General features: G+C 44.6%; 2 protein-coding genes across 2 annotated transcripts in view; both read left to right on the top strand.

The window, feature by feature from the left end:
• Positions 1-11,342, top strand: part of LOC117368037 (zinc finger BED domain-containing protein 1-like) — a 96,761-nt gene extending 85,419 nt beyond the window's left edge. The window contains exon 7 of the mRNA XM_033961280.1: positions 11,216-11,342. Within this exon, the coding sequence (XP_033817171.1) occupies positions 11,216-11,342 (127 nt within the window). The remainder of the gene's footprint in view (positions 1-11,215) is intronic.
• Positions 11,343-11,365: 23 nt separating this feature from the next.
• Positions 11,366-25,885, top strand: part of SHANK1 (SH3 and multiple ankyrin repeat domains 1) — a 94,938-nt gene continuing 80,418 nt past the window's right edge. Inside the window, exons 1-6 of the mRNA XM_033961279.1 lie at positions 11,366-11,653; positions 19,129-19,332; positions 20,295-20,366; positions 21,708-21,816; positions 22,648-22,799; positions 23,596-23,763. Coding sequence (XP_033817170.1) covers positions 11,387-11,653; positions 19,129-19,332; positions 20,295-20,366; positions 21,708-21,816; positions 22,648-22,799; positions 23,596-23,763 — 972 coding nt within the window. The 5' untranslated portion in view covers positions 11,366-11,386. The remainder of the gene's footprint in view (positions 11,654-19,128; positions 19,333-20,294; positions 20,367-21,707; positions 21,817-22,647; positions 22,800-23,595; positions 23,764-25,885) is intronic.

The raw sequence follows: 25,885 nt of genomic DNA, 5'->3' as shown, positions 1-25,885 counted from the left end.
TTTCATAGTTGAGCTTCCAGAGTGACATTTAGACTGACTTTGCTTAACTGTGGCACAGTCGCATCTTCGCACTGAGTCATCACATGTCTTTTTGCTGAGGAACATCAGACTCGTTCCTAAGCTACATGAACCCTGTTTCCAAGGGGGAAAAATATGAATCGTACACTGCACAGTTTTATCAAGGAGCAGGAAGTGTTGATCTGATATTGTGCAGAAGATTCTGGTCTCAGAATTTGTACTGTCTGGAAGTGGGAAATGCCAAACCTGAACTGCACGCTGTTTGCAAAATATTTCTACCTTTAAGCTAGCGAACCTGGTTTTTCAGTGTCCTCTTCCATGTCTTGCCATGTGCACATTTCAGGGACTACATTAGGAACTCTGCTTACTATTTTGTTGATTTGCCATGCTAATTCGCTTTCATTGATTTGATTGGGTTTGGGTTTTTTTTTTAGGATAAAGGACTAGAGGTCTTAGCAAGGGACTGGGGAGAAAGGATGGGAGATTTGCAATGGTGGGGAGAAGGAGCTAATTGAGAGGGGAGCTTAGGAAGACAAGGATGTGAGGGTCCATTGGCAAGGGAGCTGGGGAAGAGGATGGGGGGCCCTCGGTGACAATTGGAGGTCTACACAATTCTCTAAATGAGGTCTCACCAGTCTTACACAGGGGCATCAATACCTCCTTTTTTCCTATTGGCCATACATCTCACTTTGCATCCTTCTATATTTTGCTGCTACCTTATATACTTGTTCTTACTTTCATATGCTGCCCTGTATTTCAGGCATCCTGAAACAGTTCACTGGCCCATGAGACACGTCATCTGTTTGTGGGTTAAACCCTCCAAAAACATTTGGTTAGAGAAGCCAAGATGACATATTCATCTGCATTTGAATTCTCTTGAAGGATATATTTGCAGGGAATGATGTGTGAAAAGGGCTCGATAGAGCCAAGGGTATATCTATCATTCAAATACCATGACTGTCTAGAATTATGCAGTTCAAGTTTATTAATAAATTGTAAGTAAATTTCCATCAATGCTTTGTTGTAGATAAGAGTCGGTCTGGCCTTTTCAAAATGGAGCTGCTATGTGTGTTACACCTGGCTAAACTAAACTAAACTTTAGGTTTGTATACTGCACCTTCTCCGCAATCGAAGAGCTTGGCACGGTTTACAGGGGCTGGGATAGAAAGGAACTCCAATGGAGGGTTATAGGATTAAGTGTAAAGAAGGTTTAGAGGGGTTTAGGATACCAGAGAGGGGGGAAGTGTTACATTTTTGAGAGAAGCCAAGTTTTCAGATGTTTACGGAAAAGTTGGAGGGAACTCGAATTTCAAAGCGGGGATGTAAGGTTATTTCAGAGCTCAGTGATTCTAAAGGGGAGAGATGTCCCTAGTTTTCCTGCATGGGATATACCTTTTATAGAAGGGAAGGATAGTTTTAATTTTTGGGAGGATCTGGTAGAATTAGGCGTCCATGTCTTCACATGTGTGACAGTCCTAGCATTCTTGGTGAGGAAACACATTACATTGACTGCGGAAGTGAAAATAAGCTTGTGCATGTGGCAGATGTCATGTGAAACCCTCTCCACTTCCTGGCAGTGCTACAGTCAGACTATTGCCATAGAAATAGGGGTGTTCAGCTGCCTTTCTCTGCATCTGAGCTTGGAGCATTTCATAATGGACATGGTTCAGCTTCTCGACTTGCTTGCTATCTCCATGGAAACACAGCATGTTACACATCTCCATGTACTACTTGTGATAAAGTGACTCCCCTTCCTCAGCCACATTTTCTAATGAAGCACTGGCAGGCACTGGGATCCGAGGTATTAAGTGGATGGCAGAGCACTGAGTACCAGGCAGCTCAACACCCGTTGGCCTTGCTCTTGGTCTTGGGTCGGTCAGTGTTGTGTGCTTGCTGCAGTTCATGAACATGTGGGATGCTCCATGCAGAGGGATCTCATTAGGTTTTTTAGCCACAAGGAGCTATAGCTTGATATTATAATGTGGCACCATTAAGAGCAAATCTTCCCCTCAGGGCCGGCTGCCATAGAAGTCCAAGGTGATTCAAAGACATAGCTGGGTGCATCTCTTCTCATCCAGAGGAGGTCGGAAGCTTTCACTGGCACTGTTGGGTAAGTCTAATGTCATCTAAAGGTCATACAGCCATGTACTACATAGAAATTACTGGTCTATTTTTAGAATGAAGCTATACTGGTACTGAGCAATCTTTCAGTTAGTAGCAAAGCCTGTAGGAGACGCATCATTCTTGCTCAGTACTGGGCAAGATATTATGCAGGAAGACTGAAACATAAGAACATAAGATGATGGCCAGTGATGGCCTGAACCTTAGGCAAGAATAGGCAGCCACCTAGGGCAGCAGCTTCAGGGGGTGGGGGTGAGGCGCAGTAAAGAACAGCTGAATTCAAAGCAAAACACTAGAACATGGCAACCACACAAGCTCCAAGAAATGGCAAGAGGTATTTCCATTTACCCAGATTATTCTGGGAAGGGTGGTGTTCGAGTGATCATGATTGTTGAGGAATCGAGACCTAAAGGTTATTGGGGGGGAGGGATGCAAGGTTTGTTTAGGTCAGATGAAAGGTCCATCGAGCCCAGTGTCTCCTCTCCAACTCTAGTGAATAGAGGTCATTCAGGGAGAAAAAAAAAAATTTATCCACCTGTGAAATTTGTTGCGAGGATGATCTTCTCATGAATTGTTCCTAGAACTGCTGGCTGTGAAATCTGTGAGGTTGTTGGGAACTAGCAAGACAGCTTTTCCATGTGTCACATCAGCTCTTTGGAATAAACACCCGACTAATGTATGTGCAGAATTTGAGTGTCTGACTTCTAAAACAGAGGAAAGCTTGACATTGCCTACCTGCTTTGGGATTAATTAATGATTTCTAGTTCTGCATTACTCTTAAGTATTTTTAATTTGTTTTGAGTTTGCTATTTCTCTGTATCTCTGGTTTGTGTTTTGTGCCAAGAGATTTGTTTTATGAGTGGCATCTATATAAAATATTTGTAACCCAGGCCAGCCACCTTCACAGACGTGATGGTGGGCTAGATAGACCTTTGTTCTGACCTAGTGTGGCTCTTATATGTTAGAATATCTTGCTTAGTCCTGAACAAGAATGATGCGTGATGCACATCCAACAGGCCTTATAGCTAAATGAGAGATTTCTCAGTCCCAGAATTCCTTAGCCCTAGTAGTCCTCTTCTGATTTATTTATAGTAACAGTAGTAAATATGAGGGGTTGCAGAAAAGTTCTCAGCCCAACTAACTTTCTAAATTCTGAGCGCTATTTTCCACTGTAGCTGTAAAGAGTGTTACTTTATTTTGCAAAGTGCCAATTTGCAGAATCATAATGCTGTTTTGACATTGTTTCAGATCATTGATTGAACCATGTCAACGAAAAGTTTGGAACTCTGAGCCGTCATGAAGTTCCTATTCCTGCAGAAGAAAAATCCAAAACAAATCCATGAATGTGACAAATGCCCATCATATTCCACAGGAAGAAGTGGTGTGCAAACTTTCAGCATGGAGATTTCGAGACCGAAGATGCAGCAAGGTTTGGGAGACCTCAAACGGTATCAACTCCTGAAATTGTTGACCATATCCATGACCTGATTTTGGCAGATTGACAAATACTGGCTAAAACAATTGACGAGACACTACAGACATCCAGGGAATATGTTGGGTGTGTAATCCACAAGTAGCTGGGTATGCAGAAGCTGTCGGCTAAGTGAGTGCTCAAATGTTTGAATGTCGACAAGAAATTACATTGAGTGCGCACTTCTAAGTTAATTTTGCAGCATTTTCAGCAAGCTGGTGCCAAACTTTTGGGAACGACTAGTTACTGTTGATGAAACATGGTTACACCACTATGATCCTGAGACAAAATAGTCCATGCAATGGTGACATTCAGGATCTCCAAAGCCAAGAAAATTCAAGACCCAAAGATCAGTAGGAAAGGTCATAGCCACAGTGTTTTGGGATCAGAAAGGTGTTGTAATGACTGACTATCTTCAAAGGGGCCAAACAGTTAATGCAGAATACTACAGTGACTTACTGTGCCAATTAAAGGAGGCATTGAAAGAAAAAAGGAGAGAGAAACTGTGGAAAGGAGTTCTCTTTTTGCAAGACAATGCACTTGCTTACAAGGCTAGCAAAACAATGGATGTTTTGACACAGTTGGGGTTTCAGTGCATAGGCCATCCACCCTACTCATCAGATCTTGCTCCATCTGAATATTTTCTGTTTCCAAACCTTAAAAAGAGTATGAAAGGCAACGATTTTCGAGTGATTCAGAGGTGATTGCAGCAGCAGAGTAGTATTTCAGTGTATTTTTTGGAAGGGTTACAGAAACTTCAGACATGATATGCCAAGTGTGTTGAACTTAGGGGTGAATATGTGGAATAACTTGTCATTCCCTTCTTGGCTGAGCTGAGAACTTTTCAGCAGCCCCTCATAACAACAGAAGTGCAGTCCACCCAAACTGTCCAACAAGGTGGCCAGAGTTGTAGTGCAGGTTCCTGATGTTACTCCTGAGTCTACCACCCTGCAACTTCAGTTCATGTCCTAAATAACTATTAAACACAAGCCACTCATGTACCTGTGATCCCTGGATTGTGAGATAGCTGCTTTTCCAGGAGGAGCTACTCTGCAGTTCTGGTCCAGCAAGGAGAGAGTTGTGGCAAAGGGGAATGAATGTGGAACTGAAGTCCAAGATCATAGAGAGTCTTAAACAGCATTTTATTCCCACTTTGTATCTGCGTGAATGAATGAACCTCGATCCACAAGCCACAAATTCTACCCACATCTAGTAGTGTCCCGAAGGCAGGAGTAAAGCAGGAACTTTGAGGTAGGTGCATGATCTTGTGCCTGTTTTAAATGATTTACTTCAAAAATTTTATTTACCAATCTAAATAATTCTTTGGTGTTTAGTAAGTTCTTCTTCACCCAGAGAGTGGTAGAAATCTGGAACTTTCTTCTAGAGGCTGTTATAGGGGAAAACACCCTCCAGGGATTCAAGAAAAGGTTGCATAAGTTCCTTCTGAACCAGACCGTACGCAGGTAAGGCTAGACTCAGGGCACTAGTCTGTGACCTAAGGGCCGCCGTGCGAGTGGACTGGGGCATGGTGGACCACTGGTCTGACCCAGCAGTGGCAATTCTTATGTTTTTAAGATTTTTCTTTTATAATTCTGGACACCTACCCTCCAGATATCTTTATCCTCATTTTCCCCTGATTTCTGCCATATTCTTTCTAGTCGTCTAATTGACTTTTTTTAATTCTAAGAATTCAGAGTCGTGCCAGTTTTGGGCCCTGTGGTGTTGCTTTTTTCTAATGGATTGAATTGGAGCTATTGTATCAAGGATGTCTTTACTAAGTTTTTCCCAATATATACAGAAATCTAGATTTTGACCTGCCGAGGGCATAAAATTATAATGACTCCAGATTCTTAATAATCATATTTGGATGCCGATTTCTGGTTTGGTATGATTTTAGCCAATTCAGATTCAAGAAGTAAAACAGATTTTATGCTTATCTTAGGAATAAGCAGTGGATTTCCCCAAGTCCATCTCAATAAGGGCGTATGGACTTATCTTTTAGGAAATTATCCAACCTCTTTTTAAACCCTGCTAAGTTAATTGCTCCCCTCCTCTGTTGCCTTGTTTCAAGACTGTGCTTGATGCATCATAGATTTGGTACCTATTCTGTTTTCATGTTTAATTGCCTAACTGCTTTGTCCTCTGACGGATAGTATGAAATTTATTGGAAGTATTGGGAAGGGGATGGCATGAGGGTTGACTTCTGACCGACACATACTTATAGTTTGATTATTATTGCCTTCTCATCAGATAGGACCGTATTCCTCCCTATGGATTAGAGGACCCAAGGCAACATGGATTCACTAGAGGCAGGTCTCAGACAAACTTAGTCAATTTCATTGACTGGGTAACCAGTGAATTGGATTATGGGGAGTGTGCTAGATGCAGTTTATTTAGATTTTAGCAAAGCCTTTGACAATGTTCCACACAGGCCGGTGAGCCTCACTTCGGTTGTTGGAAAAATAATGGAAGTGTTACTGAAAGAAAGGATAGTGTACTTCCTTGAATCTAATGGGTTACAGGATCCGAGGCAACATGGCTTTACAAAAGGTAAATCGTGCCAAACGAACCTGATTGAATTTTTTGATTGGGTGACCAGAGAGCTGGATCGAGGACATATGCTAGATGTAATTTACTTAGATTTCAGCAAAGCCTTTGATACGGTTCCTCATAGGAGGCTGTTGAACAAACTTGAAGGGCTGAAGTTAGGACCCAAAGTGGTGAACTTTAGAAACTGGCTGTCGGACAGACACCAGAGAGTGGTGGTTAATGGAAGTCGCTCGGAGGAAGGAAAGGTAAGTAGTGGAGTCCCTCAGGGTTCAGTGCTGGGGCCGATCCTGTTCAATATGTTTGTGAGTGACATTGCTGAAGGGTTAGAAGGAAAAGTGTGCCTTTTTGCAGATGATACCAAGATTTGTAATAGAGTAGACACCAAAGAGGGAGTGGAAAATATGAAAAAGGATCTGCAAAAGTTAGAGGAATGGTCTACCGGTAATGCCTGCCAACTAAAATTCAATGCAAAGAAATGCAGAGTAATGCATTTGAAGATTAATAATCGGAAGGAACCGTATATGCTGGGAGGTGAGAAGCTGATATGCACGGATGGGGAGAGGGACCTTGGGGTGATAGTGTCCGAAGATCTAAAGGTGAAAAAACAGTGTGACAAGGCAGTGGCTGCTGCCAGAAGAATGCTGGTAAAGAGAGGCATAGCCAGTAGAAGGAAGAAGGTGTTGATGCCCCTGTACAAGTCATTGGTAAGGCCCCACTTGGAGTATCGTTCAGTTTTGGAGACCATATCTGGCGAAGGATGTAAGAAGACTTGAAGCGGTCCAGAGGAGGGCAACGAAAATGATAGGAGGCTTGTGCCAGAAGACGTATGAGGAGAGACTGGAAGCCCTGAATATGTATACCCTAGAGGAAAGGAGGGACAGGGGAGATATGATTTAGACGTTCAAATACTTGAAGGGTATTAACATAGAACAAAATCTTTTCCAGAGAAATGAAAATGGTAAAATCAGAGGACATAATTTGAGGTTGAGGGGTGGTAGATTCAAGAGCAATGTTAGGAAGTTCTACTTTACAGAGAGGGTGGTGGATGCCTGGAATGTGCTCCCGAGAGGTGGTGGAGAGGAAAACGGTGACTGAGTTCAAAGAAGTGTGGGATGAACACAGAGGATCTAGAATCAGAAAATAATATTAAATATTGAACTAAGGTCAGTACTGGGCAGACTTGCAAGGTCTGTGTCTGTATATGACCGTTTGAGGGAAGATGGCTGGAGAGGGCTTCAATGGCTGGGAGGGTTTAGATGGGATGGAGTGCGTTTTGATGGAGATTTCGGATGTTGGAAACCAAGCACAGTACCGGGTAGAGCTTTGGATTCTTGCCCAGAAATAGCTAAGAGAAAAAATTTAAAAAATTTAAATTGAATCAGGTTGGGCAGGCTAGATGGACCATTCGGGTCTTTATCTGCCATCATGTTTCTATGTTATGTTACAAATGTCTAAAAAATAAACTGAGTGCCCTCGAGATTGGCCCAAAAGTGACAGACTGGGTCAGGAACTAATTGCCTGGAAGATGACGGATAGAAGTGGTCAATAGAGATTGTTCTGAGGAAAGGGATGTTACCAGTGGTGAGCCTCAAAGTTCGGTTCTCAGACCTGTTCTTTTTAATATTTTTGTAAGCAATATTGCTGAAGGGCTGTTTGGTAAAATTTGCCTCTTTGCGGATGATATTTGCAATAGAATAGAAACCCCTCATGGTGTAGAAAACATAAGGAAGGACCTAACAAACTTGAAAAATGGTCTGAAATTTAGCAGCTAAGATTTAATGCTAAGAAATGCAAAGTCATGCATTTGGGCTGCAAAAACCTGAGGGAACTGTACAGTTTAGGGGGTGAAGAACTTATGTGCACGACGGAAGAGCGAGATTTGGGTGTGATTGTATGTGATGATCTTAAGGTGGCCAAACAGGTTGAAAGGGTGATGGCGAAAGCTAGAAAGATGCTAGGTTGCATAGGGAGAGGTATGGCCAGTAGGAATTGGGAGGTATTGATGCCCCTGTTTAAGACTTTGGTGAGACCTCATTTAGAATAATGTGTACAATTCTCGAGGCCGCACCTTCAAATAGATATAAACAGGATAGAGTCAGTCTAGAGGAAGGCTACTAAAATGGTGCATGGTCTTTGTCTTAAGGCGTATGGGGCAGACGTAAAGATCTCAATATGTATACTTTGGAGAAAAGGTGGGAGGGGGGGAGATATGATAGAGATGTTTAAACACCTATGTGATGTAAATGCGCATGAGTCGAGTCTCTTTCATTTGAAAGGAAACTCTGGAATGAGAGGGAATGATAGGGTGAAGTTAAGAGGCTCAGGAGTAAAAGTGTAATTACTTACCTGTAACGTAGGTTCTCTGTGGACAGCAGGATACTTCTATCCTGCTGTCCATAGAGAACCTACCACATATGGGTGTTGTCCCACATATGGGTGTTGTCCCACATATGGGTGTTGTCCAGCCACATATGGGTGTTGTCCCAACAGCTCCCAATTTGCGGATAAGCTCTCCAATAGCTCAGAGAGATTTTTTTTTTTTCTCTGAGCATGTGCAGTGCCCGGGCCCCACTGGGCTTGCCCGAGCCCTATCCATTTCCCCCTGCTTCCCCCTAATCCCCAGGATGTTCCTAGCTATGACCGGGTCAGCCGTATGGGGAGGCGGGTGGGTTGTGTGGCTGACTATCCTGCTGTCCACGGAGAACCTACGTTACAGGTAAGTAACTACACTTTCTTCTAGGACAAGCAGGATGAGTCAGCCACATATGAGTGACTCTCTAGCCGAGGGATGTACCGACTGGACCTGCGCCTTAGCACTCTGTGCAACCCTCGCCTGGCTGTGGAGGCCGAGCCAGGCAGGGTAATCAGGCGAAGCAGGTGAAGTTGTGGAAACAAGATTTTTGATAAAGTGCTGTGTTAACTGAGCAATAATACTCACAGAACAGTGAAACTGGTCAATAACATTCAATGAACAGTGAGAAACCAACTGGTCAACAGTGACAAATCGTACTTGCATGTGACAGGGAATTAGGGGGAAGCAGGGGGAAATGGATAGGGCTCGGGCAAGCCCAGTGGGGCCCGGGCACTGCACGTGCTCAGAGAAAAAAAAAAAAATATCTCTGAGCTATTGGAGAGCTTATCCACAAATTGGGAGCTGTTGGGACAACACCCATATGTAGCTGACTCATCCTGCTTGTCCTAGGAGAACTAAGGAAATACATTTTTACAGAAAGAGGGGAAATAGAAAGAAGCACATGCATATCAGAAACAAAGAGTGGAACAGTCTCCTGGAAGAAGTGGTGGAGTCAAAGACTGTCTCTGAATTGAAGAAAGCCTGGGACAGGCACATTGGATCTTTTAGGGAGAAGAGGAGATAGTGGATGCTGTGGATGGGCAGATTGGATGGGCCATTTGGTCTTTATCTGCCATCATGTTTATATGCAACGTATATAAACATGGTTGAATATTGGCTTTGTCCAGAGACGATGACAGGATCCAAGAGCTGTGGGACATTGTATGCCTGTCTGGGTTTTTATTCAGGGCGTGCAGTCTGTCTGTCCTCTCTCAATTTCTCTGCAGTAAAGTGGTAAATGAGTGGAAAAAGAGAGTCCCAGTGGATTCTGCATGGCCGTAAGCTTAATGAGTAGCCTTGGGTCTGTGGCAAGCCCTGTGCTCTGTTCTTAGGTTTGCTCAGAAGATGTAGTTGCAGAGCTCAATAATCAGGAATGGCTGCTACCCTGAGGACATTTACCAAGATTTAATTAGAGCCTTTTGGACAGACAATCTGCTTTTGTCATCGGCCTGTACAAATGCAGCCACGTTTGGCATAAGTTACTTTATACATGTCTCTCTCGCCATTACCCTGCACAGGGGTGGGGAGTAAAGGCCACAATCCAGTCCAGGATTTATCCAATGAATAAGCAGGAAATCTATTTGCATGGATTTCCTCCATTGTATGCAAATAGATCTCATGCATATTCATTGGGGAAAAGCTGAAAACACAACTTCGTTCCCCACCCCTGACCTAACACCACTCATGAGTTACCATCTTCGTACAATGTCCCTTTATTATTCATAATAATAAGCAACTCAATTGACGAATTGAGAGTGTTTTTCTTTGAGAGTGATGGCAACCGAGGGTCTCTCTCCTCAATGACAAGCTGTTTCTTTGTAAGGGAGCTGAGAGACCACTCTGCAGAGAGTCACTGAACGAGAAAATACATAATCTTAGCTGGGAATGTTGAGAGAAAACATTGGGGGGGGGGGGGGTGTCTCTCTGCTGGGATGCCTTATCCTTGAATAAACTCAAGAGTAAAGCTCAAGAATCAGTAACCAATGCACACAGAGGTAGTCAGTGACAACAGAGGCCTGAGGAAGAATGAGTATTTATTGTTTATTGAGAGATTCTATACCACTACTAATGACTGGGGAGTCAATTCAGAGCAGTATACATGAGCCTCTGCAAAGGTGCTACACTACAAGAGCTTCTGTAAAGGTGATATGATACATGAGCTTCTGTAAAGATCTTACCATAAGGAGTTGTGAGGTGTTACAATTCATGGGCTCTATACTAAAATACACAGAGCTCTGTGGTGGTGTTTCAGAGTTATTAATACCAGCATGGTCATGCCAATAATCCATCATCCTACTTATATGCACATGTTTATACCAAATCAGTTGTCTTATGTATGTACACATGTAATACTATTGCAGCTAAATACACTCTATCTCTATACTGAAGTACACAGAGCTCTGTTACAGAGTGTGTACACTGTACATAAATATAAAAGGGTCTGTAGGATGGGAGTGTTCATACTGTATTTTTATATAATGAATAGACAGTAAATGCCTCTATTTCTGAGATGCTTGTGCCATTCCATCATGCAAGAGTCTCTTTGTTTCTGATATGCATGTGCCTCTTTCTATCATGCATATGTTTCTATATGCATAACATGTGTGTGCATGCTTTCCCTTTTTCACATAGCATGCATCTTGATCCCTTCTTGTTCTCTTGTTTAGATTCCCCATTTTCTAATGCTCTCTTCTTTTCTCCAGGCGTCCCTGTCTTCATCACTTCCTCCTTCGAGCCTGTCTTGCCCCTCTCTCATCTTTGCTTGTTGACTGCTCCTGGGAAGAGTATAGTGCTTTTGACAGAGCCTTGACACAGCCTCCTGTTCCCTGAACCAGCTAGTCCTGTGATGCAGCAGCTCTTTTGTGTCCCTAAAAATGCCCCAGAGTCCTGTGTCAAGCGACGAGGAGCAGACAAGCATCCCCGAATACCCCGGGGCCGAGTCAGACTCGGACAGCTCCGGGGAGGAGATGGCCCGCGGTGGGAAGAGCAACCCCACATCTGCCAACAGTAAAGCAAGTGGAAATCATCCGTCTTCCATGGCAGCAGCACGAAGGATCAAGGAGAGGTCCCTGTCTGTACCGGATGATGTCCATTTCAGCATGATGGTCTTCCGTATTGGGATTCCTGACTTGCATCAGACAGTGAGTGGATCACCCTTCTCTCTCATGTGTGTCAGTGGATAAGATGAGTGGTATCTGTGGAGTTAGGTATCAATTCAGCATTCCAGCAGGAGACAGTGTAGGGAATGGTGTAGGGATGCTCATAACTCCTGCAGTCCCACTGTCTCCCAGCAGAAGGTGCTTGCAGGGAATATGCAGGAAAGCTGGCTGCAAGGGAGCTCATAACTCCTGCATTCCCAGGCTCTCCCAGTAGGGGGGTGCTGTAGGGAACAGTGCAGGAGTACTAGGTGTAGGGATGCTCTTAACTCGTACAGTCTCAGCCTCTCCCAGTAGGGGGTGCTGCAGGGAATGGTTCAGGAATGCTGGGAACACGGTTGAGCCTTGCAATTGCCTTTGCTCTTTGCTGGGTGCTGGCCCTTTAAGAGGTCTGGCATTCTTGGTTTCTTTAAAATCTCTGTGTTGCTTTGGGGGTCCAGGGGTTGCCATGGGAACTGTTACTACAGAGACCCGGCTGTCATCGCCCTGGTAACAAGCAGCTGTGTGAGCGCATCCCACACGTGGGCTCAGCTCTCAGCATGTGTACTGTGCAGCTTTGTGTGTCACATGTTCCTGTGCATGCATGTCAGCCGTGCCCAGCCAGAGCACCGCGGACTGACTGATCCGGTTCTGCTCTTGCCGGCTTCTAATTTCTGCTTTTCAAAGAGCAAATTGAACTGCTGTATTTTTGGCTAATTTCTGATATAACGAGGATTGCTCAACAAATTCAATTGACAGTCTGTATCATCTTTTTCAAGTCCTCTGCCCTGGTGAACCTTTTTTATTTGAAGCCTGTGTTGTGTTCGATGAGCACAAGATGGTGGTTATGTGAAATCTGTTTTTATTAAGCAAAAGAGCAATACAAAAGCACAAAACATTACAGAGCACATCACAGGAATCCAGCAAAGTCAGGAAGGTTCTCAACTCTTATAAACCCTCCTCCTCCCTGTAATGTCAAACAGGCAGAGAAAATACCCCCTGTATCCCCTACCGATTCCCCTACATTAAACCACCAAGCTCTATCCCACCTATCAGCCCTTTCCTCCCCACCCCCCCTTTGGAGTATTGTGATCCACTAAGTAGGCTTCCATCATTCTGATCAAAACATCATAAATTTTCTCTTACAAGTCCAAGTCATTCAATATCAGTCTCTGAGCTCTATGAGACAATGATTGTATGTAGGATTCCCATGTCAGCAGAAATTCTCTCTTGCGTTTTGGGGTTGAGCGAGCCTCTTGAGCTTTATAAGTCAACATGAGATTAAATTGATTTTGCCAGTGCCAATATCCAGGTGGGGAGTCCCTCAACCAATATTGCAAAATACATTTATGACCCACCATACATGCCTTATGAAACAAAGAACACCTCCCCAATCCATAAACTCGACAACTACCAGCTTTAGCAAAACTTACCCCAAAGGGGAACTTGAAACATCCATCCCCCAGAGCTTACCCAAATACTAAAGAATATGATTCCAAATGAGTTTTACATATTTGCAAAGCCATACTACATGAGAAATATTAATGGGTGCTTGCCTACACCATCTGCACATCAGTGTGTCTGCCATTCTGGAGTACTAAGCCTATACCTGGGTGAAGTATGCTCTGTTGAGAATCCTAAAAGTAACAAAAATCATATGCACGAATACAGGATGTCCGGTACTGTACTCGGAGAGAGCCCCCAGGAAAGGGACTTGGGAGTACTTGTAGACAAGTCAATGAAGCTAATGCATGGCGGTGACGAAAAGGGCGAACAGAATGCTAGGATGATCAAGAAGGGGATCACAAACAGATCTGAGAAGGTTATCATGCCGCTTTACCGGGCCATGGTGCATCCCCCACCAACACTGGTCGCCGTACATGAAAAAGGACATAGTGCTACTCGAAAGAGTCCAGAGAAGAGTGACAAAAATGGTTAAGGGACTGGAGGAGTTGCCGTACAATGAGAGGCTAGAGAAACTGGGCCTCTTCTCCCTTGAAAAGAGGAGACTGAGAGGGGACATGATCGAAACATTCAAGGTATTGAAGGGAATTGACCTCGTAGAGAAAGAGAGATTGTTCACCCTCTCCAAGGTGGAGAAAACGAGAGGGCACTCGCTAAAGTTAGAAGGGAAAAGATTCCGTACAAACGTAAGGAAGTTCTTCTTCACCCAGAGAGTGGTAGAAATTTGGAACGCTCTTCCAGAGTTTGTTATATGGGAAAGCACCTCCAGGGATTCAAGAAAAGGTTAGATATGTTCTTGCTGAACCAGAACGTACGCAGGTAAGGCTAGATTCAAATAGGGCACTGGTCTTTGACTTAAGGGCCGCCGTGCGAGTGGACTACTGGGCACGATGGACCACTGGTCTGACCTAGCAGTGGCAATTCTTATGTTCATTCTCTCCAGGAAGCCCTTATGACAATATTCGGTATACGAGTAATCGCTTGATAAATGTCAATGGCACCCAGGGAAGCCCCCAATTCTGCACTCCATTTGGCCATCAAGCCATCATAAGATCTGGCGGGCATGATAGTCCACGTGAGCTTATGCAGATGGGAAACAGAATAGGGCACATTCTCTTCTTCCTGGAACAAATCTCCCAACCTCTTAACCACCCCTATGGACATCCCCCCCTGTCCTCAAAGTGGCAATGTAATGTGTCAATTGAATATACCTATATAAGTCCCCCCGGCCGACTGCCAGAGTATTAATAAGAATTGGGAATGGCTTCAACATACCCTTCTCATCCAGTACTTGGGATACCGTACAAAGTCCCTGGGCACCCCCCTCAGCTATGGAATACACCAGAAGACATGCCTGGAGGAAAATCAAAATTTCCTTGTAGGGGTAAAAGGTCCGTTACATGTGGCTTGTATCTTAACACCTTCATGAGTCGCCTCCAAGCCACTTGTAACGTATACAAAAGTGGGCTGTGAACAACTGCTCTAGACAAATGCTGTTGCAGCGTCTGTAGAAGATATGTGAAATGCAAGGGTGAGAAGAGACCCATTCATAGTGAAGGGGGCTATAACTATTGTCCCCTATAATCCAATCCATGACATGATGCAGGAGGCAGGCCCAGTTGTACAGCCTTAGATCTGGGAGACCCACTCATCCCTTATTCCATGGTCCCAGGAGACGGTCAAAGGAAAGTTTAAATTTACCTTCCATCCAGCAAAATTTAGTCAGCATTTGCCGCAATCATTTCCAGTTTTGAGAAGTTAACCAGACGGGGACCAATTGAAAAAGGAACTGGTTGAGTGGAAGGCCACAGAGGGTAGTGATCAATGGAGATCGCTCTGAGGAAACGGGTGTTACCAGTGGTGTGCCTCAAGGTTCTGTTCTTGGGCCTGTTCTTTTTAACATTTTTATAAATTATATTGCTGAAGGGTTGTTGGGTAAGATTTGCCTCTTTGCAGATGATACCAAAATCTGCAATAGAGTAGACACACCGGATGGTGTGAATACTATGAAAACCTGGCGAAGCTTGAAGAATGGTATGAAATTTGGCAGCTAAAATTTAATGCTAAGAAATGCAAGATCATGCATTTGGGCTGTAAAAACCAGAGGGAACGGTACAGTTTAGGGGGTGAAGAACTTATGTGCCCGACGAAAGAGGGAGACTTGGGTGTGATTGAATGTGATAATCTTAAGGTGGCCAAACAGGTTGAAAAGGTGACGGCGAAAGCTAGAAGGATGCTAGGTTGCATAGGGAGAGATATGGCCAGTAGGAAAAAGGAGGTATTGATACCTCTGTATAAGGCTCTGGTGAGACCTCATTTAGAATATTGTGTACAATTCTGGAGGACGCACCTTCAAAAAGATATAAAAAGTATGAAGTTGATCAGAGGAGGCTACTAAAATGGTGTGTGGTCTTTGTGATAAGGCGTATGGGGACAGACTTAAAGATCTCAATCTGTATACTTTGGAGTAAAGGCGGGAGAAGGGAGATATGATAAGAGACATTTAATTACCTATGTCATATAAATGCACATGAGTTGATTCTCTTTCATTTGAAAGGAAACTCTGCAATGAGAGGGCATAGGATGAAGTTAAGAGGTGAAAGGCTCCGGAGTAATCTGAGGAAATACTTTTTTACGGAAAGGGTGGTAGATGCGTGGAACGGTCTCCCGGAAGAGGTGGTGGAAACAGATACACTGTCTAAATTCAAGAGATAATGGTTAGAGTGAATGGGCAGACTAGATGGGCCATTTGACCTTTATCTGCCATCATGTTTCTATGGTATAGCCATTTATTAAACAAGATCATGCTAAATAAATATATATGTTCCCCCAAGGATAATGGCAAGGTATTCCAGCTGGCCAAATGTTGTTTAGTATGCTGCAAAAGCGATGGTATATTAACCGCATAAAGACGGTGAGGATTCGATGGTAGGTTAATACCAAGGTACTTAAAATGGCCCTCCATCCATCGTAAAGGAGAATTTGCCCCCCACTGACCTCGCAACTATCGTCTGTAGTGAACGCCTCTGATTTATCCATATTAAGCTTAAAACCGGAGAAGTCTCCATATTCTTGGAAACTTTCTTGGAAGGCAGACAATGATAATTTCAGTTGGGTGATTTGGACTAGTATATCATCTGCAAAGGCTGCTATTTTAAAGGAGCGATTCACGATCAGGACTCTAACAATTTCCGGATTAACCAATATTTTGCAAATAACTGGGTCTAGCGTCAGGGCAAAAAGCAAGGGGGACAAAGGGCACCCTTGCCGGGTATCTCTGTATATGGGAAAAAATTAGATTGAATACTATTTATTCCTACCATCGCCCACGGATTGTGATATAGGGTCTGCACTGCTTCACTAAAAAAGCCCCCTAACTCATACCTCTCCAGCACTCCAAAAAGAAACTCCCAATGTACCTGGTTGAAGGCCTTCTCTGCATCAAAACTGATAAGCAGAGAAGGCCTCTTATGATGATAAACCCAGTCCATGGATGCCAAGATCTTGCGCACATTTTTAACTCTGTACAAAACCCAACTGAGGTTGTGCCACCAATTGGGGTAGTCTGTTAGCCAACCTATTGGCTAACACCTTAGCCAATAATTTTGCTTCGCAGCAGAGTAATGAAATCGGGCGATAGGATTCATCCTTGGTGGGGTCCTTACCAGGCTTGGGGAAACCACTATTTGTGCCCTATGTGGTGGCATGGGAAGCAACCTCTCTTGGATCTGATGGTTAAACATGAATACTAAAAGCTGGACAATCTCACCTGTCAGTTTTATAGAACTCGGCACTACACCCATCTGTTCCGGGAGCCTTATACAATGGGCTATGCTGGATAGCCCATATCGATTCCTCCTCACAAATAGGAGTATTGAGGGGCCTATGATCTTCCTCTCCCAGCCTCAGCAGTTCTAGGCTGGAGAAGTATGTATCACTGGTCATTCCTACCTCTTCTGAATACAATTTAATATAATAATCTTGAAAGAGCTTACATATCCTTTTATCTTGTCTAGTAAGCAAACCTTTGACTGTGCGGAGTTGGTGAATAGGATGTGAGGGCCGCTGTCCCCGACCTAATCGAGACATCAGTTTACTGGCTTTGTCCCCCCTGTTTGTATAATTGATAATGATAGTATTTCACAGATTTCTTGGCCCGCACGTGTAATACCTCATTGAGTTCTGTCTGGAAAGTTAATAAATATTCATTATTAATTGTAGTAAGGGTTGCCCCATGAACTCTGTGTGCTGCTATTAATTGTCTCTCCAGTTTTAAAATAGCCATATCTCTCATAAGATTTTTGTTACTGGAATATGCGATTATATCCCCTCTTAAAACGGTCTTTACAGGTGGGCTCAGTAAGGTGTTGTGCATTACACTCTTTATAATAAGACCAGCGAGCTCGTATATAATCTATGAATTTAGGGTCCTTATTAAGGTCTAAAGGAAATCTCCATTGATGAGTGGTAGAAGAATTTGTCTGAAGCTCAAGGGTGAGCCAAACAAACGCATGATCTGAGACTATTGTTGAGCCTATGCCTGCTTCATGAATTCTAGAAAACAAAGTATCCAAACAAAGAATGTATGAACCCTATCAAGTGGGTGGAGGACCCTCCATATGTAAATGCGCATGAGTCGAGTCTCTTTCATTTGAAAGGAAGCTGTGGAATGAGAGGGCATAGGATGAAATGAAGAGGTGATAGGCTCAGGAGTAATCTAAGGAAATACTTTTTTACAGAAAGGGTGGTAGATGCATAGAACAGTCACCTGGAAGCCCCAGGTGTCCTGGGGGTCTGTGAAAGGTTAATCTGTGATATCTTGAGGTGTCTTAAGCTTCTATGAAGTATTACCCTATGGTAATTTGAGGTTCTTTGGGCCCCCTGGTCTAACTTGAAGCACCCTGGGCTTGCATGAAATCCTTGTCTCAGATGAGCCGAAGTGTCTCCAGCCTCATGTACCTCCATGTGGTGCCTCCTATCTGCACGAAACACCTTTGTGAGGTATTTTCAATGGTTGTTACTTTAGTGGATGTCTCACAGTTCCTTCTGCTTCAGGGCTAGATTTAAGAAAAGGGTGCTCACAGGCACGAGCAGAAAGTGAAGGGCTGGCCTTGTTTTCCTCCATGGGATACGGAGGGCTTTATGTACGCTATTCCATTTTCATACAGAAAGACATCAGGCTGTTTCTCTTTGAAAAATAACAAAAAGTGTGCCCACAAAGGACACCTGTTTACTCAATAACTACCTGTTTTGCGGGGCAGGGGGGGGAAATTGTTTCATTCTGATATATGTGGTAGCCTCAGTCACTCTGGGTTATGTATGGTAGCCTCAGTCACTCTAAGGTGCCTGGTTGTGTTTTGGTCTAAGGGTTTCCCCCTGCTCATTTGCTCTTCCCATTCTGTCAGAACTAGGGCTGGGTTATTGTTTCATGAGCCTTTGTTAACTATCGCCCAGGCATTTTTCCTCTCTCTACCATCCCTCTTTCCCTTCTTAAACATACACTCACTGGTCATAGCACCGAGAGGCCTTTTCTGGGAGCTACGAACCAAGGCACCCGACAATCATGGTCCCTTAATCCAGCAAGTAGGGGTCACCATCATGCAGCAATCACAACTTCCTCCACATGGGGGACCGGACAAAGGTCCTTCTGCAAGACACCTGTTCCACTAGGCATGGCTTGCCCCTGGATATATGTATTCTGTGTTATATGTGGTAATATAGGGTGCTGTAGACTCCCCTGGAGATACCGAGGTCAGTATTCGGCCTCTCAGTGAACACAGCCTTAGAAACAGTTTGAAATTATTTCTATATTCAGTTGGACTCTACAAATATTCTCAAAATCTGAACTATCCCCATGTGATGTTTCAAGGTTTATAGCTACTGTTTCTGCAGGGCCCTCTTTTTGGAAAATTGACTTATGGTAGCCTCAGTTGCACTGTGGTTCTTCTGGTACATTCTGTGTTTTCTGAAATTCACTAAGCTGTCCCGTGTTACATTCTTACCCTTGTCTTTTGCAGAAATGCCTGCGATTTAACCCTGATGCCACCATCTGGGTAGCGAAGCAGCAGATCCTTTGTACCCTGAACGAAAGCCTGAAAGATGTCCTGAATTATGGTCTATTCCAGCCGGCCACCAATGGGCGTGATGCCAAGTTCTTGGATGAGGAACAATATCTCCGCCAGTACCCTCAGTCCTTCGAGAAAGGTGTCCCGTATCTGGAGGTATTCAACCCTCACTCCCTACCCTTTCTCCGAGCAGTTCTTTGCCTATTCTCATGCCAAGGAGCAGAGCAGCCCTGTGCACCACCGTGCCAAGCAAGACATCCCCTACTGCTTGTGCCCTAATGGGCACAGGGCATGTTCTCTCCCTCTGAGGAGGGCTGTTAGCTCTTATACACTGTCAGAAAGTGTTTTCATCTTGTAATCATGGTTCACACATGCAAAACGTCTGTGTTTTAATTGCCTTGGAGCAGTGTCTGGGCAGTGGAAGGTGTTCACATCCCTAATACATTGGCCACAAAGCACATGCATGTCGCTATTGGAAGTTAGCCGTAAAGTACATTTGATAGATTCTGTGTTGTAAACAACCCCTACGGATATGTAGTAAGTCCAATGAAGAGTGTCATTTTCTCTTTTGGGGCTAATATTCAGTCCATTATGGTCAGTGGATTTTATGCCATATATTCAGGGTCAGGCTTTACCTGGATAATTTATTTATTTATTTAAGACACTTGTACATACATAATTCAAACAAAACAGCAGATTATTAAAATAACAGCATACAATAAACAACTTACACATGTGCCTTAAAATAAGAAGCCAAGCAATTACAAGATTACAAAGTAACCAAATTTGAAAAGGAAAGTTGAAAAAAATTAGGCTTTCAAACTTTTCTGAAATGCCAAAAAATCAAAGGGCAGACAGATAGAATCTGGTGCTAATACTTCAGTGTAAAGCGGTTGCTGGCCCTTATTCAAGGACGGTGATATCAGACTAGTCCATGGACACAGTTAGGACAGTCTTTGTGGTGTCTTAACTTAATCCAAATAGTTACAGGATAACTCCTATGTCCGCCTCTACGCAGGTTAAGCGCTGTTGAATGTCAGGCCCCAAGTTTTTATAGTTCAGAGACAGGGCCAGGCTCTTCCTTCACTGTCATTCTCTTTACCCCCCTCTCTCTACAGTTTCGTTACAAGACCCGGGTTTACAAGCAGACGAATCTGGATGAGAAGCAACTGGCGAAACTGCACACAAAGGTCAGAGGCTGCAGAGGCGAAGCCTGTTCAAAGTCACGGGAGGGGGGGGAGGGTTGAAACGTGAAATCCTGGGTGAATGGGAAGGAATTTTCTGACTCACTCACTCTTTCCGTCTGATGTCCTGTTTCTGGTTCTCAGGTGTAACAGGGTAAGTGGTTGGGAGGTTCATTTGTTTCTTTCAAATGTGCTGGGAGTGCAAAAGCTTGTGATGTACTATGATATACCGTGCTGTCCATATGGTTCTGTGTTGCGTTGTCTCATACTGTGCTCTATGGTAGGGTCTTTGCTATGCCACTCTGTGGTGTCATATGTATGTGGGACTCACTGCAAGGAGCTGAATGACTGAGCTGCTGGTAGATTTTGACTGCTTGAATCGAGACAGTCCTGGACTCTCGTTTTCTTTGGCAATGGGGATGTGGAATGACTTAAGAGACTGGGGATGTTCTCCCTTGGGAAGAGGAGCCTGCGAGGGGATCTGATCGAGACTTTCAAAATTCTGAAAGGAATGGACAATTTAGAGCAGGAAAAACAGTTACTGTATTTACAATGTCCAATGTGACACAGACAAGAGGGCATGGACTGAAGCTGAGGGGGGACAAGTCCAGGACAAATATCAGGAAGTTCTGTTTCACGCAGCGAGTGGTGGACACCTGGAATTGCAGGAAGTAATTGCAGAATCCACCGTTCTAGGATTTAAGGGTAAACTAGATGCACATCTCCTTATGAGAGGTATAGAGTGATACGAGTGACTAAAATTATGTCAGGGTACACGTGGCGGGGCCTCCGCGTGTGCGGCTCTCTGGACTTGATGGATCTAAGGTCTGATCCGGAGATGGCAGTTCTTATGAGGAGGGGCAGATAATGTGATACTGGACAGAGGATGGTGTGTGTGTGCAGTGAGGGGTTAATTGTGCTACTTCCCTCCAGATTCTAGGACCTGCGCTATCTGAGATCAGGAGGGGAGGGTAATGGAAGTCATAGTTTGAGAACTCTGATGTCCAGAAACTTTTAAGAAAGGTTTGGACAAGTTCCTGGAGGAAAAGTCCATAGTCTGTTATTGAGAAAGACAAGGGGGAAGCCACTTCTTGCCCTGTATTGGTAGCATGAAATATTGATACACCTTGGGTTTTGGCCAGATACTAGTGACCTGGATTGGCCACCATGAGAACAGGCTACTGGGCTTGATGGACCATTGGTCTGACCCAGTAAGGTTATTCTTATGTTCTTTGAAGGAATGATGATGGGGGATGGGCAGTCTCTTGCAGGGTGTGTTAGTGGATATGTGGCTTGACAGCTCATCTACACGCTTTGATTCTGCTGTTTTTCCTTCACCCACCACAGGCTAGTCTGAAAAAGTTCCTTGAATATGTTCAACATAGTGCCACGGACAAAGTGTCCAGACTGCTGGACAAGGGACTGGACCCCAATTATCAGGACTCAGAGAGTGGAGGTGAGTGCTAGAAAGAAGGTATGAAAATATAAGGACTAGGGATCATGCGATGAAGCAATTAGATAGTAGAATTAAAACAAACCACAGAAAATATTTCTTCACTCAACATGTAATTAAACTCTAGAATTTGTTGCCAGAGAATGTGGTGAAAGCAGTTAGCTTGGCAGGGTTAAAAAAAAAAAAAAAAAAAAAGTTTGGATAATTTCCTAAAACAATAGTCCGTGAGCCATTATTAAAATGGCCTTGGAAAAATCCACTGCTTTTTCCTAGGATAAGCAGCCTAAAATCTGTTTTACTCCTTGGGATCTTGCCAGGTACTTGTGACCCAGATTGGCCACTGTTGGAAACAGGATATTGAGCTTGATGGGCCTTTGGTGTGTCCCAGTATGGCAACTCTCATGATCTTATGAAGGGGCAGGTTGGCAAGAAGAGGGTGAGGTAGGGGTTAAGAGGGAAGATATGAGAGAGGAGAGAGGTGAATGGAGGGTGGTGGGTGTTAAGAGGGGTGATGTAAGATAGAAGGGTGGTGGGTGGTGGTCACTGTTCCCTCTACACTGAGCAGGGGGGTGTTTTAAATTGCTAGGGACAGGCAAGTTCCCTGGAGTTGTGCAGAGTTGACTTGTGATAGTGAAACAGCGCCCCCCACTGACAGGACCCTAGGTGGAGGACTCCTGCTCAGCTTAGAGATGAGAGAGGTAGGAGAGAAGGGGGTGGGGGGAATAGTTTTTGGAGGTATTTTTGGGAATGGAGCGGGGTACAGCTATTGCCTCAGCGAACATGGGAAGTGTAGGGTGGTCTGGCAGCCCTCCTTGAAGGTCTCTTTCTGTGCAGACACTCCACTGACGCTGGCAGCCCAGCTGGAATCTTCCATTGACGTCATCCGGACACTGTGCCTGGGAGGCGCCCACATCGACTTCAGAGCACGGGATGGCATGACAGCCCTGCACAAGGCGGTGTGCAGCCGACACTACAGTGCTCTCATGGTGAGAATCACAGGGGTATTACACTCTGGGACAGGGTGTGTGTTGCATTGAGGACATTTGTCCAGGGGAGCTTTTTTTTAATATTTCTTTATTCATTTTTAAAATATGAAAACAAGTGTACAATAAATCAAATCATAATATACATTCTGCACTTGAAATTCTACAGTCATCTTATATTATAAATTACCTCCCATCCTCCCCTTCCAAATAAACTTGTAATTACCTATCACATTTTTCATAAAACCCACCCACCCACCCCCCATCATATACATACTAAATGGGGATAAATACAATTATTTATTATAGTAATTTATTAATGGTCCCCACACATCTTTAAATTTCTTGAAGTAACCTTTTCTAACCGCCAATGTTTTTTCCATTTCATACACATGACACACCGAACTCCACCAGAAACAGTAAAACCTCCTGGACAGACGAGACTTTAGGACAACCCACCCACCTCCCCTTCTTAGCTTTCTTACTCAACCGATGGTCCCCTGAGCCTAAAGATTTAAAGTGATAGTGCTGTCACCCACATGTGAGAATATATGCCCACTGTCATGGAGAACACCTGCTACAGGAAAGTAACTTTACGTTCACATGGGTACAGTTTTGATATAATAGAGTGCGGGGGGTGGGGGGGCCACATACCCATGTAAATAATAGTGTTGTGATTTAAGTGTGCATAGTATGTCCCCATTCTAGGCTGATGTTAGTGCTTGCATGTCGGAAGGTGTCAATAAAGTTGTTTGAATGCATCTGGACACTAATGAAACTTCTGTAACCATATTAATAGGCACTTCTGGACCTCGGTGGATCCCCAAATTACAAAGACCGTCGGGGTCTGACCCCTCTTTATCACACTGCCATAGTGGGGGGCGACCCCCGTTGCTGTGAACTACTACTTTATAACAGAGCCCACCTGGGCACCACGGATGAGAATGGATGGCAGGAAATCCACCAGGTTAGTGACCCTAGACTGCCAGTCTCCTCTGTTGTGTTGTCTCTTGCCTGTCTCCCTCTGCCTCACGCTCTTCTCCCTTTGCTTTCTGGTGCTTGTGTGTTACTACCGGGGAGTTGGAGGCAGAGTGTCCACAGACGTTGCCAGAGGCATGCTTAGAGCCTTGCTGGGTGCAGGGGTGGGGGGTGTCTCTGCTTGGGAGTGATGCGCGTGTGATGTCACAATCACTGTCAGAATACAACATTAGAGAATGACAAGGTAAAGGATTCCTGCGGTGAATTTCACGACAAGCTGTGCTTAGCCTGCAAAAACAGGAAACAATGTAGTCAACTTACAGCAGGAACGGGAACAAGTAGACGACCTTGTTCCCATGGCAAAAATTGCACCAGGGTCAGTGCAGCAACATCAACTCCCCAGTTCCCATCATGCCTATCTTACCCAATCGAGTCAGCCGTGCCACCCTGAAAAATCTTGAGAAGCCTTCCTTTAGCCTGAAAAATCTTCAGAGGCCTGTTCCAAAATACATCAAGGAGGGACTTGTTGGCAGAAGGAAAGCCTGGAGCAGGCCTCTGAAGATTTTTCAGTGTGGTGGCAGTATTACCTGAAGGAGCCAGCCGCACCAAAGATGAAAAATCTTCAGAGGCCTGTTCTAAGCCCTTCCTCCTGCCGATGAGTCTCTCCTTGATGTATCTTCTAGTTTCGTGAAATTGGAAGTTACATCAAGGAGGAGCTCTTTGGCTAAAGGAAGGCCTCGGAGCAGGCTTCTCAAGATTTTTCATCATTGGTGCGGCTGGCTCGTTTGGGTAGTAGGCGCAAGGGGACCTGGGGAGGAGATGCTGACCTGCGGTGGGGGATGTCGCTTCCTGCTATTGATGGGGATGGGTGCTGGCTGTCTTCAGAGCTGGATCTAAAGGACAGTGCTGGATTTGGGCTGGAGGGAAGAGAGGTGTTGGACCAATGTGGGGGGAGGTAAGGCTGAAGGGAAGGGAGAGAGGTACTGATATGGAGGGGTGACTGGAGCTGAAGGGAAAAGAGAGGTGCTAGATTTAAAGCTGGAAGTTGGAGAGAAGGGATATGTACTGGATTTGTGGCTAAGAGCTGGAGCTAGAGGGAAGGGAGGTGCTGCTGGATCCTTGGGGAGTGTTGAGAGAAGGGAGAGAGGTACTGGACCTGCAGGGAGGAGGAGAGGGAAGGGAAAGAGATGCTGAACCAAGGGGATGAATGGAGTGAAATATTTATCACACTGGAGGGGTGGAGGGAGGGAGGAAAGAGAGGGTGAGAGACACTTTGATGTAAAGGAGTAAGAGGGGAGAAGCTGGACACATGGAGATATACGAAAAGAGGGGAAATGGTGGACATGAATGGGAGCACAGGAGCAGGGACAGAAAAGGGAACGCTTTATGGGGTGGTATATGGATACAGTCAGTGGGGCAATGCCAGACACAGAAGATAGCTAGACATGAGGGAGAAGAGGCATGCAGAAGAGAGATTCTAGACTTGGGAGGAGGGGGCATAGGGACACAGAGGATTGACACTGGGCACGGAGGGCATAGGGACACAGAATAGTGTTGATGAACGCAGGAAGATGGGCACAGGGGAAATATTAGAAAGTGAAGTTTAGGAGACAGAGAAAGGAGATGCTTGCTGAACATGGGGGGGGGGGGGGGTAAACATATTCAGAGATGGAAGATGAATGGTGAGCGTGAAGAAAGAAGACTAGTCAAATGGTCAGGAGACCCTTGCAAGTGAGTTTAGTGTAGACAGAGGGAATGGCCCGAAAATTCCTGAGCATATAAAGAAGAGTTTAGAAGAGCCTATATCATTAAAAGAATTAGAAACAGTGTTGAAGTCTCTTAGAGTTGGATCTGCTCCAGGTGGGGATGGTTTTACGATAGAATTTTATAAACTATTTCAAAATACCCTTTTACCTCATTTATTAAAATTATATCAGACTCAACTAACCAGTGGCATACCAAGGGGGGGGGGGCGGTCCACCCCGGGTGCAGCCTTAGGGGGGATGCACAGCCGGACAGGTCCGGAAAATTCCTGGGCTGCGACAGCACTCAGCGGCATCGGCACCCCCCCCCTTGACAGCACTCAGCGGCATCAGCATCCCCCCTGCCCC

Source organism: Geotrypetes seraphini, chromosome 10 (genome assembly GCF_902459505.1).
Source record: "Geotrypetes seraphini chromosome 10, aGeoSer1.1, whole genome shotgun sequence".
NCBI lineage: Eukaryota > Metazoa > Chordata > Amphibia > Gymnophiona > Dermophiidae > Geotrypetes > Geotrypetes seraphini.
The sequence above is the reverse complement of the archived record's forward strand: the minus strand, read 5'-3'. Positions and strand labels throughout refer to the sequence as shown.